This window comes from Zingiber officinale, chromosome 4A (assembly GCF_018446385.1).
Source record: "Zingiber officinale cultivar Zhangliang chromosome 4A, Zo_v1.1, whole genome shotgun sequence".
Classification (NCBI taxonomy): domain Eukaryota; kingdom Viridiplantae; phylum Streptophyta; class Magnoliopsida; order Zingiberales; family Zingiberaceae; genus Zingiber; species Zingiber officinale.
Genome location: NC_055992.1, coordinates 23418878 through 23434167, shown reverse-complemented (window position 1 = coordinate 23434167; position 15290 = coordinate 23418878). Strand labels below are relative to the sequence as shown.

General features: G+C 40.0%; 1 protein-coding gene across 1 annotated transcript; it reads right to left on the bottom strand.

The window, feature by feature from the left end:
• Positions 1-12402: 12402 nt before the first annotated feature.
• On the bottom strand, positions 12403-14662 carry LOC121973209 (transcription factor bHLH68-like). Its single transcript, XM_042524774.1, has 8 exons — positions 14330-14662; positions 13846-14166; positions 13607-13775; positions 13318-13437; positions 13154-13225; positions 13008-13073; positions 12875-12913; positions 12403-12752 (listed from the first exon to the last, which is right to left on the bottom strand). Exons 1-8 carry the CDS (start codon positions 14596-14598, stop codon positions 12585-12587), a joined length of 1224 nt encoding a protein of 407 aa, XP_042380708.1. The 5' UTR covers positions 14599-14662; the 3' UTR covers positions 12403-12584.
• Between the last annotated feature and the right edge of the window lie 628 nt (positions 14663-15290).

The following is a 15290-nucleotide window of genomic DNA, read 5'->3' as shown; positions in this document are numbered from 1 at the left end:
GACCCCGCGAATTCTTGGGTGTCACAGGATTGAGCCCATTATTCTCTCCCCGATTCCAAGGGCATTTGGGAGTCAATGGATCAAGCTATTTATTCAGTGGGATTCTCTCCAAGACTTTGCGTGCATTTAGGAGTCGAGGGATAGAATTTTTCTCTCTCAGCAGGGTTAAGTTTTATTTTATTTTCTTTCTGACTCCACGGATGCTTGGGAGTCATGGGATTGAATCCATTTTTCTCTCCCTGACTTTGCGAGCATTTAAGAGTTGAGGGATTGAACTATTTTCTCAACGGGATTCTCTCCTCGACTCAACGAGCATTCAAGAGTTGGGGGATCGAGTTATTCTCTCCCTTAGTAAGATCAAGTTTTATTCTATTCTCTCCCCAACTCCGTGGATGATTGGGAGTCGCGGGATCAAGATCATTATTCTCTCCCTAACTCCGCGGACATTCAAAAGTCAAGGGATCAAGTTTTATTCAATTCTTTCCCTGATTCTGCAAACTCTTGGGAGTCGAGAGATCTAGCTCATCATGTTTTTGCAGATACTTGGGAGTTGCAGGATCAAGCCCACTATTCTCTCCCCATTTATGCGAGCATTCAGGAGTTGAGGGATCAAATTTATTCTATTCTCTCCTTGACCCTATGGATGCTTAGGAGTCAAGGGATCGAGCTTATTATTCTCTTCCCAACTTCGCAAATATTCGGAAGTCGAGAGATCGAGTTATTCTCTTAGTGGGATTCTCTCTCCGGCTCTGTGGGCATTCAAGAATTGAGGGATCGAGTTATTCTCTCCCTCAATGGAATCGAGTTTTATTCTATTCTCTCTTTGATTGTACAGATGCTTGGGAGTCATGGGATCAAACCCATTATTCTCTCCTTGACTCTGTGGGCATTCGAGAGTCGAGGAGTCAAGATATTCTCATAGTAGGATTGGGTTATTCTCTCTCTTAGTAGTATTGAGTCTTACTAAATTCTCTACCCGACTCCACGGGTATTTGAAAGTCGATGGATCAACCATATTATTTTCTCTCCCTAACTCCAAGGATGTTTGAGAGTCGAGGGATAGAGCGATTATCTCCCTTAGTGGAATTGGTATTACTCTTCTCTCCCCTACTCTGTGGGCACTTGGGATTCAAGTGATCGAGCTATTATCTCTAGGATAGTGATGGGGTTGTTGGTTGCTACTCGGAATACTATTCTAGTTCCACTGTACAAAAATTTGTACAAGCATAGAACTATCCTAGCTACCCATGTGTTCTATTGAAGTTCAATTTAGATTGCAAACGATGCTTAATATTATTAATCCAAATTGTCCTTCAGAAGTTAAACTTGGATTGGAAACGATACTTAATATTTTTACTCCAAGTTTAACCGATGTGATCTTCCTAAGTTAAACCATATTACAGAAGTTAATTAAATATCTATTTCAAATATTGGCTTCTAGGTTAAACATGGCGAGGCATTAGGCCTTCTTGGGTATGAGATCATCCACCACTTCCTAGACAAAGCTTTTCAAAGAAATCAGATATTTAACTTATTACAGTAAATTAGGTTTAACTACAGAGACCTCAATAGAAGCACAATATCGAAACATGAAATCAAAACACAAAATCGATAACAAAAACGATAGCATAAAATCGATAGCCTCTTGTGTTTGGTTTTTCAAGATCTATACAAAGAACATGAACTAGTTATGATGTGGAAACAAATAACTAATTATACCTTTATTTGTAGCTGAAGACATCTTGATCTTCTGTTGTATTCCTCTCCTCCTCTTGGACGTTGTGTGGGCAACGATCTACCAAGATGGAATCCACTCGAATCACTTCTTCTCTTCCAAGACTCTCGAGCCACCAAGGGATGCCAAAATAGGAAATTTCCTTCTCTTCTTTTTCTTTACCTCCAAGCCACCGGCCACAACAAGATAAGCTTCCTCTCTTGCCATCAGCCCTAAGGAAGAAAGCCTCCTCTCTTCCCGCCAGCCCTAGGGTGAAAAGCTTCCTCTCTTATACCACCGGTCCTAGCTTGAAGGAGGACAATTGCCACCGGCCTCTAGGGGAGAAACCAAAGGGAGAAGAGAAAGGAAAAGTGGCCGACCACCTAAGGAAAAAAGAAGAGGAAAATAGAATTGTGTTGCTTCATAAGGCATCACCTCCTCTTCTTTTATAATCCTTGGTTATGGTAAAAAAGAAAAGTTTTAAATATAATTAAAATTTCCTAATTTGTGGTCCCCTTTTTAAAAAGGAAATTTTAATAACAATTAAAATCTCTCTCTTTTATATTTCCTATTGTACATGGCAATAAAAGAAAGTTTTAAAATTAATCTCTCTCCTTTAAAACATGTAGACAACTACAAAAGCAAAGATTAATTAAAACTTTTCTTTTTAAATCATGGTTACAAAAAAGAAAGTTTTATCAAAAATTAAAATCTCTCTTTTAAACATTATAGATAACTACAAATAAGAAATTTTTTTAACAAAATTAAAATCTTTCTTTAATCTTTTGTAGACAACTATAAAATGAAAGATTTTAAAATTTTAAAACCATGAGGATGCCTATAAAAGGAAATTTCAAAATTAAAATTTCTCTTTTAAATCCCCTCATGAATGACTACTTAAGGAAAGATTTCAACAAAAATTAAAATCCCTTTTATTCTTCATGTGGTCGACCCTTAGCTTGGGCACCAAGCTTTGGCCGGCCACCTCTTGGCTCCAAATTAAAGCTTGGCCAGCCCCCTTGCTTCAAGTAAGGATGCGTCCGACCCATTACTTGGGTAAGAAGTGGACTTTGTGGATACAAGGATTTATAGAGGGACCGAGAGGAGAAATTGGTTTTGGTCTCCTGATGAGCTTGAGCTTCCTGTGTTCGCCCCGAATACCCAACTCAAGCTCATTAATAATAACTCATACTACTAAAGAGTTATTATTGAACTACCGCACCAATCCCAAATTACATTATGAGCTCCTTCTTATCATGAGTGCATTAATCTCCTTGTATTTAAGATATTGAATGCCCATTAATTAAATGAGTTACTGTCAACTCACTTAATTAATATCTAACTCCAAGAGTAGTACCACTCAACTTTATTGTCATGTCGGACTAAGTCCACCTGCAGGGTTTACATGACAATCCTTATGAGCTCCTCAAGGGGACATCATTAACCTAGATTACTAGGACACAATTTCCTTCTATAATCAACAACACACCATATAAATAATATTAGGTCCCAACTTATCGGGCCTATTGATTTATCAAACTAAATCTCACCCATTGATAAATTAAAGAAATAAATACTAATATACGTGCTTGTTATTATATCGAGATTAATAGCATACACTTCCATAATAACAGAGGTTTTGTCTTTTTTTACAGTCAGTATAAAAGAACAACCTCAAATGGTCCTGCTCAATACACTCATAGTGTACTAGTGTAATTTTACAGTCAAGATAAACTAATACCAAATTACACTATAACCATTCCAATAGTTTATCCCAATCCATCTTGGTTGTGAGCTACTATTTATAATTTATAAGGAACTGATAACATGATCTTCTGTGTGACACCACACACCATGTTATCTACAATATAAATTAAATGGACAACTACATTTAATATAAATGTAGACATTTGACCAATGTGATTCTTATACAAAAAGTTAGGCTTTTAGTATACATCCTAACAGGGGTCACCTCAAAACTGTGCATCATGTTCAAGTGCATATATTTCTATCCTTCAAATGTGAATTGTTTCTCTTCTTCACAGCTTTATCGTGACTATCAGTCAAGTCACTTAGGTGCCTACACCGAGGTTAAAAGTGTGTGTTTCCACGTCGCAAAAGACTGAGTATGTATTTCCATGCCGCAAAAGACTGAGTGTGTGTCTCTATCTCGTAAAAGACTGAGTGCGTGTCTCTGCGTCGCAAAAGACTTAGTGCTTGTTTTCCCGCCATAAAAAGACTAAGTACGTGTCTTCGCACTGCAAAAGACTGAGTGTGTGTCTCAGCGTTGCAAAAGCTTGATTGCGTGTATCCACACTGCAAAAGATTGAGTGTGTGTACCCATGCTGCAATAGACTGAGTGTGTGTCTCCATATCACAAATGACTAAGTGCGTCTCTCTACATAGCAAAAGATATAGTGTGTATTTCCATGTCACAAAAGACTATGTGTGTCTGTTAGATTTTGAGCGATGTCCTAAAGCAATCGTCTTATAATTTTTACTATTTATTTGATAAATATAGATTTACTATTTGAGTACATATTATATGTTTGAATAGTCTTAAACTCATTTACTGAATGTACGCAATACAATTCATAGCATGAAAGAATTTGTGATTATATCACAACTTGTGATTATCTTTACATGTACAATTATAAACGTATTGAAATTTCCCTAGTCGTCGAATTAGTGCATTCAGACATCATCAATTCTGTAAGACTAGCTTGAGTTATACTCCTTGGTTTGGCTAATAAGTTGTTTCTCACTAGCTGAAGACATTGGGATGTCGAGAGTTAAACGCGGATGCTAGTTATGGTAACTAGTTTATTGGAGTGACTTGCTGTAAGACTTCATATTGTTGGTGCAGCGGGGCCGGCAAGAGGGGAGGGGTGAATTGCCTGTAAAATAAAAATACTCTCCTCAAAACTTTCAACTAAAAAATAATAGCAACAATAAAAATTAAAATGAAATAAAAAAAAAAAGAAAAGCAGGAAGACTCAGCGAGTTGACTTGGTTACAACCAAGAAGGTTGTTAATCCAAGGCAATTGGAAAGTGTACTAAGAAAGTCTCCTTCACTGTAGGCAGAGAAACCCTTTTACACACTAAGAAAGCTCACAAGTTACTAGGAATTGATTACAGAGTTGATTAATTAATTTTCTAGCTCCAAGGGCCTTTATATAGCTCCTGGAAATCCTATCTCGAGCCTTGAGAGCGCCTCCAAAGGGGTTGAGGGTACCTCCAGCCGAGTCAGCGGATAGAACTTTATCCGAATTCGAAACAGTCATCTAGATCGGGTTGAAGGCACCTTCAATGGCCTTGAAGGTGCCCTAGACTAGTTGAGGGTGCCTTCAAGGCAATGAAGGTGCCTCCAAGACTGCAAGCAACGCAGGCGCCTTCAACACTTCGTTGAAGGCGCCTCCAGCTAGCTTTTCCAGCTCCTTTTGACTTGTTTTCTTCTTCCGAAGCTCTGATTGCTTAGGTGATTGCGACCAACCGAAATAGGGCTCACCCAGACCCAATTTCCGGCCTTCTCCTCGAACAGGCTTCCGCCCCGTCTTCTCGTCCCTCGAACGTCGCACACGTTCTTCTCGTCCATCGGTGTACTCTTCTGCAGCTCTCTCGTCTTTCGGACGCACCGAGCCTGTTGACTCCCTCCCCGTACCATCCTTCTCGCTAGCTGCGTCTTCCGCTCGACTTCTTGCGCTCCTAAGCTCCTGCACACTTAGACACAGGGATTAAATAACAAACAGGACCTAACCTAACTTGGTTGATCACATCAAAACTACCACGGGGTCCAACAATCTCCCCTTTTTTGATGTGTATCAACTCAAGTTCAAGTTAGGGAAAGAAAATAGACAAGTAATTTAAAGAAATTACGAAACTAGCATAAATTTCTAAACTAGCATTTTAAAAAAGGTTGCAATAAAAGAATTTACAAAAATAAGAAAATTTAAAAAACATTAAAATTTTCAAGCCCTAAAACTCCCCCTAAACTTGTCCTATCTCTCCCCCTTTGATCACATCAAAAACATGGGGTAATAATTATCAAGAATAAATTTTCAAGTTTAAAAACAATTTTCTTAAGTAAATACTCAAGTTTTAAAATAGAGCATTTAAAATCAATTCTAAGTTAAAACAAAGAAAAAAGTTTTTGCAAAAGAAAAAATTTTAAGCAATAAATGTTCTAAGTAAATTTACTAACTTAGGCCAAAAATATTTTGGAGAATTAGTAAAACAAATTGAGCAAGAAAAAGTTTTCTAATTAATTAAAAAAATTCTAACTTAGGCAATTTTGAAAAATATTTTAAAGCATTATTTAGTTTCAATGTTTTATCAATAAGTTAATTAAATATTTTATTTCAATATATTGGCTTCCAGGCAGTGGTGAGGCACTAGGCCTTCTTGGTTATTGGAGCAACAACCACTTTCTTAGACAAAGCCTCAAAAGAAATTAACTGTTCAATTTTTCTTGCTGAAAGCGTTTAACTTAAAAATTATCCTAAAATAGATTTTGAAACCTAGTATAGGTTCCTTCCTACTGGATTAATCAAGAACTTAGGGGGTACATAGCTTTTGGGAACTTTTCGAAGTTGTCCCTAATGTTTTCTAATATACCAATTTAATTTTCCATATATTCTAAGTTTTGATTTTAGAAATTTATTTAAGCATGCATGATCATTTTTCAATTTTTCAATTTCAATTTTCAATCTTTCATTTTCTAAATTTAAATTATAGTACATTTCTAGAGGATATGCTTTTGCTAAATTTAACTTTAACTCACTATTTTCCTTTTCTAATTTAACTAAATCTTTAGTGAGTACTTTAATGAATTGAAAAGACTGCTTGGGAGTTAGTTGACATACCTGACTTACCTCTCTTTCTAATGTTCTCCCTTCATCGTAACTTTCTTCTTCTGATGATCCTCCCCCTTCATCTATGTTTATTTCTGAGCTGGACTCATCTTCTTCTATTTGATGGTTGGCCATCAGTGCTACTCCTGAGAATGCTTCGACTTCTGATTCTGAGGATGACGATTTATCCCATGTAGCCTTCAGACTCTTGCGCTTCGAGGGTGTCGGTCTTTTGTATTTTTCCTTTTCATTGTTCTTTTTCTTCATCTTCGGGCAGTCATCCTTGATGTGTCCTTCCTTGTTGCAGTTGTAGCATCGGACCGTTCTTTTGTTGCATTGATGTTTCCTCGACTGCGATCTAAATTTATTAGTTTTAATAATTAAATTTATTTAACTTCTTTACCAATAGTGCTGCTTCAGTTTCATCGATCTATGCTTCGGAGTCGGGATCGTCCATCTCGGCTTGTAGAGCAGCGTTGAGATTTGTCTTCTCTATTTGTTTCGGCTCTGCAATTCGAGACTCGTGAAGTTCGAAAGTAGAAAATAAGTTTTCTAAAGTACTTACCTCAAAGTCCTTAGAGATATAATAAGCATCTACTAAGGACGCCCACTCTAGAGTTCTTGAGAAGGCGTTGAGTGCATACCTGATAGAATCTCAATTCGTTACCGATTCTCCGAGGTTGGTCAGTTGAATTATCAACTCCTTTATCCTTGCTTAGAGTTGCGCTACCTTTTCGTCGTTGTTCATCCGGAGATTTGTTAGTTGAGTCCAGAGGATGTCGCGCCTTGCTAGTTTTGCTTCTGAGGTGCATTCGTGGAGCTCTAGGAATTTTTCCCAGAGGTCTTTGGCGGAGTCGTAGCTTCCGATCCAACTTACCTCCTGGGGCGGTAGAACGTTGAGCAGGTGAAATTCCACCTTTCCGTTGGCCACGAAATCGGCTTGCTCTTTTTTCGTTCATTGGTACTCTTCTTTATCTCTTGGGACTGTTAAACCATATTTCATTATCAGTAAAATATCGAAATCCATTTTAAAAAATACCTCCATTCTTCGCTTCCATGTAGCGAAGTCTCCGTCGAATTTCGGGGGTTGAATGCATGTTCCGGCCATCGTCTTGATCTTTGTGTTTCAGTCGGCAGTTAGTCCTTCTGAGGTGGGCTGGCTCTGATACCACTTGTTGGTGCAACAGGGCCGACAAGAAGGGAGGGGTGAATTGCCTGTAAAATAAAAATACTCTCCTCAAAACTTTCAACTAAAAATAATAGCAACAATAAAAATTAAAACAAAATAACAGAAAAGAAAAGCAGGAAGACTCAGCGAGTTGACTTGGTTACAACCAAGAAGGTTGTTAATCCAAGGTAGTTGGAAAGCGCACTAAGAAAGTCTCCTTCACTGTAGGCGGAGAAGCCTTTTTACACACTAAGAAAGCTCACAAGTTACTAGGAATTGATTACAGAGTTGATTAATTAATTTCCTAGCTCCAGGGGCCTTTATATAGCTCCTGGAAATCCTATCTCGAGCTTTGAGGGCGCCTCCAAAGGGGTTGAGGGTGCCTCCAGCCGAGTCAGTGGATAAAACTTTATCCGAACTCAAAACAGTTATCTAGACTGGGTCGAAGGTGCCTTCAATGGCCTTGAAGGCACCATGAACTGGTTGAGGGCGCCTTCAAGGCAATGAAGGCACCTCCAAGACTGCAGGCAGCGCAGACGCCTTCATCACTTCGTTGAAGGCGCCTACAGCTAGCGTTTCTAACTCCTTTTGACTTGTTTTCTTCTTCCGAAGCTCCGATTGCTTGGGTGATTGTGGCCAACCGAAATAGGGCTCACCCGAACCCAATTTCCGGCCTTCTCCTCGAGCAGGCTTCCGTCCCGGCTTCTCGTCCCTCGAATGCTGCACATGTTCTTCTCATCCACTGGTGTACTCTTCGGTAGCTCTCTCGTCCTTCGGATGCACCAAGCCTGTCGACTCCCTCCCCGTGCCGTCCTTCTCACTAGCTGTGTCTTCTGCTCGACTTCCTGCGCTCCTAAGCTCCTGCACACTTAGACACAGGGATTAAATAACAAACAGGACCTAACCTAACTTGGTTAATCACATCAAAACCACCACGGGATCCAACACATATGACTCTTAACATATATGAATATGTCTGTGAAGTCTCTACTGTAGCTTGTGTACAAGTTTCCTTAGACTTGAGGTATACAAGTCACCTTGGCCATAGAGGTTTATACTTTGACATCTTAAGTAAGCATCTCCTTAAAGGTGCATACTCAAGATGATTGGGTATAAGTTGAAGTGCCCAAAAGTATTTGGATAGCCCATAGAGGATTCACTGCTCATTGCAAAGAGACATATATCCTATGGCCTCTCGTTAGGATTATTACTTAAAGTCTTTGGCCAAAGCATCATATGTTAACAATATGAGACTCTTGTACACATATACGAGTAATTCAAATCCGCATAATGAGAAAGTATTACTTGGGCTAGGTGTGACGTAGTCAGCTTAGTAGGGGCAAACACATAGACCATGTCTCTAACCGAGTAGGTATAAGACTACTGAAAGGAACGAGGCATGACTCACTGTAGCTGTTGAAGGGTTCAAAATCAGTTATGAGATCAACTGTGATTTTTCGATTAATTGAGGATCATGATGTACTACTACGTGCACTCATGATCATTTCATAATTAAGTAATTAATTATAAATGACCAAGATAAATAGGAAATATATTGGGTCACATGCACTACGAGTCTCTAAAAGACGTAAAACAAGTTAGAGATTATGATTCTTAGATCAAGATATAAATGTTTGGTTAGACTATACATAAGACAAATATGTAAATATTTATCAGAATGAAAGCATAGTTGGGCCACATCTCTTATAAAAGAGTTGGACCTTATTTGGTTTAATCATGAACCAATTTGGTTTAGCCATGAACCAACTTGATTTAGTTGTGAATCAAACCAAGGGGTTAATGGGCTAATTTTTAGTTAAGGTACAATTGGTTGGATTTGGGCTCTTTAATTCAACTCATTAAAGAGGACTATATATTGATATAGTTAAAAGAGAATTAACACAATTCATTGTTGGCTTGTTTAGGTTTTGAAAACCTAAACCCAATATCTCTCTCCCTCTCCCTCTCCTTCTCTCTTGCCTTCGACCACAATAAGAGGGTCTCTTCTTGTTGCCGTGAGCCATCCAAAGGAAGAAGGTCTTCCTTTTGCTTCTTCTTCATCTTTGATCTTTTTCCTTCGCTTGTGGCTAGTACCTTTCAAAGGTGAAGCTTGTTCTCTTAGGGTTGTCTTGAAGAGCTCGGTGTGGATACGAATAGAGGTGAAGTTTGATAATATCGCAAAAGGTTGATGCTCTTCTCATTACAAGTCATCCATAGGTATACCTAAAAAAAATATTATTCAATTTTATTTTGTTTTATGATCTTGTCTACTCAATTGTATCTCACATGCTTGTGGTATGTGTGATGTAATAAATTATTTTATTTATCGTTAAGTCTTCTGCTATGCATATTTACGAAATGTGTTTTTAGCACACACTACATCGGGCATATCCTATCAGTGCCCCATGTGACCATAGACTGGATTTCAGTAAGCCTCTCTCAATGCACATAATTGAGGTCGAGCTCCAAAGAATCTTATAGCCTCAGAACATCTCCATCAGTAATTGTAAGTTTCCCAGTCCAATCTCCTTGACTCCATAGACACTTGGGAGTTGTGGATAGAATATAAAGTTATCTATATTGCCTATAAGCACAATGCCGATAAGCCTCTCCTTGACTCCATGAACACTTGGGAGTTGCTGATCGAGCATGATGAAATGTTGACCTACTTTCTCCTAACTCTGCCTTACGATAGTCTCAGATTATCCTTAAGACAGACTTGGATTGACCTTATGACAAGCTCAGAGTTTACTTTCTCGACTCCTTAGTTGGAAGAGACTCGGCCTTATGATAGGCTTGGAGCCTGTAGACCTGCGCTAGCAATTCGCCTTATGATAGGCTCGGTGGCTATTCTCCAACTCCTTGGTCGGAAGACACTCGGCCTTACGATAGGTTCGGAGTCCCTAGCCCCGCGCTAGTGTTTCATCTTGCCACCTGCCTGGAGTTTCCTTTCCCAACTCCTCAGTCAGAAGACACTCAGCCTTATGATAGCCTTGGCACCCCTAGCCCTACGCTAGTGATTCTCCATACAATAGGCCTATAAACCCATCCTGCCACAACACAACAGCCAAGTTAATCAGATTCATGCTTTCTTCGACTAGACTTGAGTGAGATGTTGGGTAAAGAGAGAGCCACGTGGAGGGGAAAAGTTTTTCCTTTGGGACCCCTTTTTAGGGTTTTTAGATGGGAAAAGGAAGAGATTGACCCCCTCTTTTTTCTCATGCCGCCTTCCTCACTGATCCCCGCTCCATTGCTCATGTCACCACCTTCACCCCTCCCTCGCCGCCTCCGCCGACCTCCGCTACCCCCTTCTCCCTTTGCGCAGCCGACCGTTGGCACCATTCCGTGGTCCATATGAGCCACCGCCAAGTTGCCTCCTCTCCTCCCTCACCGTTAACTCCGCCGGAACTTCTCTTCCTTCGTCGCCAGGCCACCATCTCTCCTTCCTTGCTACTGGCTCCATCGGAACTCTTCTTCCTCCATTAATAAGCAACACCCTTTCTTCTCCTCCCTCACCAATGGACAGGTAGCCTGCACAACCAATCTGACCTTCGATCCCTCACTATCATGCGCCCCCTACTGTGCTCTGCCTCCACAGTCGATCCTCTCTTCGAGCTATCATTGTAGTACGCCCTTTGCTGTGTTCCGGCTCCGCAATCCATTAGTCCTTCCAGCGAGGCCTTCTATGCTTTGCCTCCACAGTCGATCAGGCATTTGAGCCCTCGTTGTCGTATGCTCCCTGTAGTGTTTCACATCTCGGAGACCTCAGACCTCAATGACCTTATCGTCGTCCACTTTAAGGCAGATTCCAACTCTGGTATCATGGTCTCAGTTCCCCTAATTCCTATAGTACGACTGATTTAGATCTAGCTCTCCACTTTCCTGTGTCGATCGGCCACCCAGCTCATCTCTAATCGATCCCACCATTTGAACGCTCCGATTCTCCTCCACTCTTACCTGATGTCTCTCCCAAACTTAAATATCCAGGTGCTCATTATCATGTGGACTAGTATGACACATGGAACAACATGGTTGATGTAGCGTAATCCCACGAGATCTCCCATAGTACCAGATTATGAGTGATGTGACCCTCTGATATAGGGATGTGACATCCACCTTACCAAGATATGACATCCTATTAGAATTACACCATCCTCGCTGACAGCCATAGATGTGACATCGCACCTGTGCCTGTGGGCCAAGATACACGTACACCTTTACATACAACTACATACATGCATCTACTGTTCATCTTCCATTTCTCCCTTGCCTGAGATTGACTTAAGTGTCGAAGTGACGAGTCGAGGCACCCATGGCCATCCATCTAACACTCTGGTTCTCTCCTCCTTTCTTCTAGCAGCCTTGCAGGTATTGTTGACCGGAGACTTTCTCCCACCTTCAACTCTCTTCCTAGCTTTTCCTAGAAGTCCAGCGATTCAGTCGACTCAGGAGCTAGCTCACCAGATCGGCCAACATCTTCGATGACCCCCACCTTTCTCCGAGTCACAACGACTTCATCAACATCAGGGGCAACTCACCAATGGTTCATTTTTCGCAACTCTAAGGCTCCATCATTGGTCTTTCAACAAATAGAACCATTGCAAAATAACTTAAATGCTAGAATTTAGTAACTATTATTCTAGACTCATCTCATATCCCATCAATTCAAATATTTCTCAACAACCAAAACTGATCACAATACATCACATTATAGCCATAAATTGGATGCACACGCACAAACCAACATTGTACCAAAAAACCAACTCAAAGTATCCACATAGTTAGTAAATTAATGCGTGGAAATTAAGATCCAATTTATTGATTCTAAATTGCAGTCTCTTGAATAAACATCTACAAGAAACAACCTCTCAATGTTGGCATCCAGTAATCAGGTCTAATACTCTCTCTATGCACTTGAGGAATGGAAGCAACAGGAACCAAGCATAGACCTTTACTCCTCAAATCATATTTTGCCTCTGCTTTCTCCTTCCTCTCAGTTTCTCCCCATGAATTGCGTTCCTGAAATACATGAACCAATACCATAAGCAAAATTCATGTTGAACAAATTATCTCCTCTATTTTATGTTTATTTTTATTTTTATTTATTTTGAAGAAGTGAGAATGATCTCTTCAATACATACCTTGCTGACAGTAGATTTCAGATATGGGTCACTAAGCAACTGCATGGAAAAAAGCATGGGTACACGATAAGTTGCATGCAGTTCAATTCCTAAAGCAATCAGCATAAATAGATAAAGAAGTTGATGCTGTTACCTGTACTTGCTTTTGTAAAATTGTGATACAATTTATGGTTTCCATCAGCACAGATGCTTGATCAGTCTTAGAAATTCAAGAGAAAAAAAATGAACAACTAATTCATTTAATCTTAATTCTTATTAAGAAGAATTGAGATAAATTACCTTTCCAAATGGCGACACAAGTTGTTGGAGAGCACTTATCTTTTCTGCCATTTTCGCCTTGGGCACTAGCAACTGTACTCATCAGGATAAAAAAAACTGTATATATATTACTTTTTTGTTCTGGTAAAAAAGATGAAGTTTTATGAACATTAACTTTGCCAAACCTTGTTAGATGATATCATCTGGCTATCATTCTTGGTCTTCTTGAAGTGCATCTCTGAGCTGTCTTCATATCTTTTCCTCTTCCCTTGGTTTGTTCCAGCACACCTTCCATTTCCTCTCATCTACATGCAATAAGTATTTTAGATTTTGTGTTTGTTCTTGTTATCATCAACTTTTAAGAAACCGGAAACAGATAGCAGTCCGGATGCAAGTTCAACACCAAAAAATTACATGCTTTCTTTACAACTGGTTTAACTTGTAGATCATGTAAAGAGAATAAAGGGGACTTACAGATAAATTCTGATATCCTTGCTTAGTTTCAGCACCCAAATCTGAGCCTTTAAAAAAAGGCTCTGAAGTTCTCAACTCCATCGCATCTAGCTTGTTCAGGCATCCACCAAATGACATTTGATCCGACAAATTTCTTTGGCTGAAGCAGGGATGATCCAACACCGATTCACTACAACAAAAATGTTTATTGTACGCATTAATTTTTCACAAAAATAATTGTCAGACATATAAGCAAATACCTTGTAGTGCTTTCTCCTAGAAGCAGATTGCTAGGAAACAATTGTGAAACTGGATAATTGAGCTTATGTTTGACATGAGAAGTATCAGATTGCATGTAACTATTAGTCATGGAAGGAGCGAGATGATGTTCTTGGATATGATTGCTAATGTTGTTATTCTTATAGCTGTTGAGTTGTATCTCCAAGAAGTTGAACTGTGAGGAAGGATGCATCAAGGTATGGCATGTAGTAGGCTCAAATTGATCAGCTGAGAACTTTTTGGAGCTCAGTACTTCCATGAAGCTTTCTGCATCATCTTGGCTATTGGGTGCCTCTCCATTTCTGAAATTCATCAATATCCAAATGAATATTCAAGCAAATATGAGATCTGAATGGAAGAATTTTGGGCAACTAATAAGTAATGGGTTACACCTTCAACCTTCAAGTTTTCTAAAGGAAACGCAAAGCATCGCTAGCTTATGTTCTGAATTGAAGGTGCACTTACAGTAGAAGGTGGCTCCACATGTGGTGGTTGTCTTCCGGCTCGTCGCCGGAGCAGGAGTCCAAGCTGAGGACCGTGCAGCGGCTGGCGGTGGGGTTGGAGATGGACGTCTCGTCGTAGGAGGACGACGGGAGGTGGTGGATGGGTGGTGGCGATTGAGGCGGCCACGGGAAGGGGTTTGGGCGCATATTCTCCCACCAATTGGTCGTCGGCGCTCTGGTGGACGGCGAGAGTAAGGGAGCTCCATGAGCCATAATAATATTAGCGTGCATGGGCAAAGCAGTAATACTCTAAGGCTTCTGAGCATTTCCTCCTGGCATAGATCGGCATTTGTTGAGGCTTCATTTCATGGTTAATAAGGGACGACCAGCAATGCCTACATCTGTATGACGCCATTGACCACTCAAAAAATTTGGTTATGAAAAAATTTTGATTTATGTGTGGGCGTCAAGAATGAATGTTTAAGGGAGGAAAGGCCGGAAATATTAAAGAAAAATAAGATAGAGAAGAAACTTTTGTGTGTGCGAGATGACTCGGAGATTAGGTGATTAATTAATCAGTAAGGTTTACAAATCAGACATTGCATTGGCCATGCACACAGTCGGATGCAAACGTAGGATTATTTTGTGCATTGCAGACCAAAGGGACAACAATATGCCTGACAATAATATAGATTGCCAATTTGCAGGCCAGCGATCTTGATAATAACAGAGACGAAACCAACCTTTGTACGTAGCAGCAATGACCCCCAGCAATATGTTGGTGATCTCAGTGTCAAGAGAGGATCGAGGGTGGACATCAAGTCATTGATGCATGTAACCCAACCAACAAACCATGAAGAAGGCATCACCAAAGGGTGAGAAGAGGGATGCATTAGCATAAACTTTCGCAGAGCCACTCCACATTGGAAGGAATTCTTTAATTTGGGATGTTATAAGATGATCCTTTCAATCATTTAAGGACC

Excerpts from the sequence above, each read along its gene's own strand:
- LOC121973209 (XM_042524774.1), bottom strand. The coding sequence starts at position 14,598 with ATGCACGCTAATATTATTATGGCTCATGGAGCTCCCTTACTCTCGCCG. Across the intron at positions 13,438-13,606 it reads AAGGATATCAGAATTTATCT|ATGAGAGGAAATGGAAGGTG; the intron begins GTAAGTCCCCTT and ends TATTGCATGTAG. Across the intron at positions 13,074-13,153 it reads TTGTGTCGCCATTTGGAAAG|ACTGATCAAGCATCTGTGCT; the intron begins GTAATTTATCTC and ends TGAATTTCTAAG.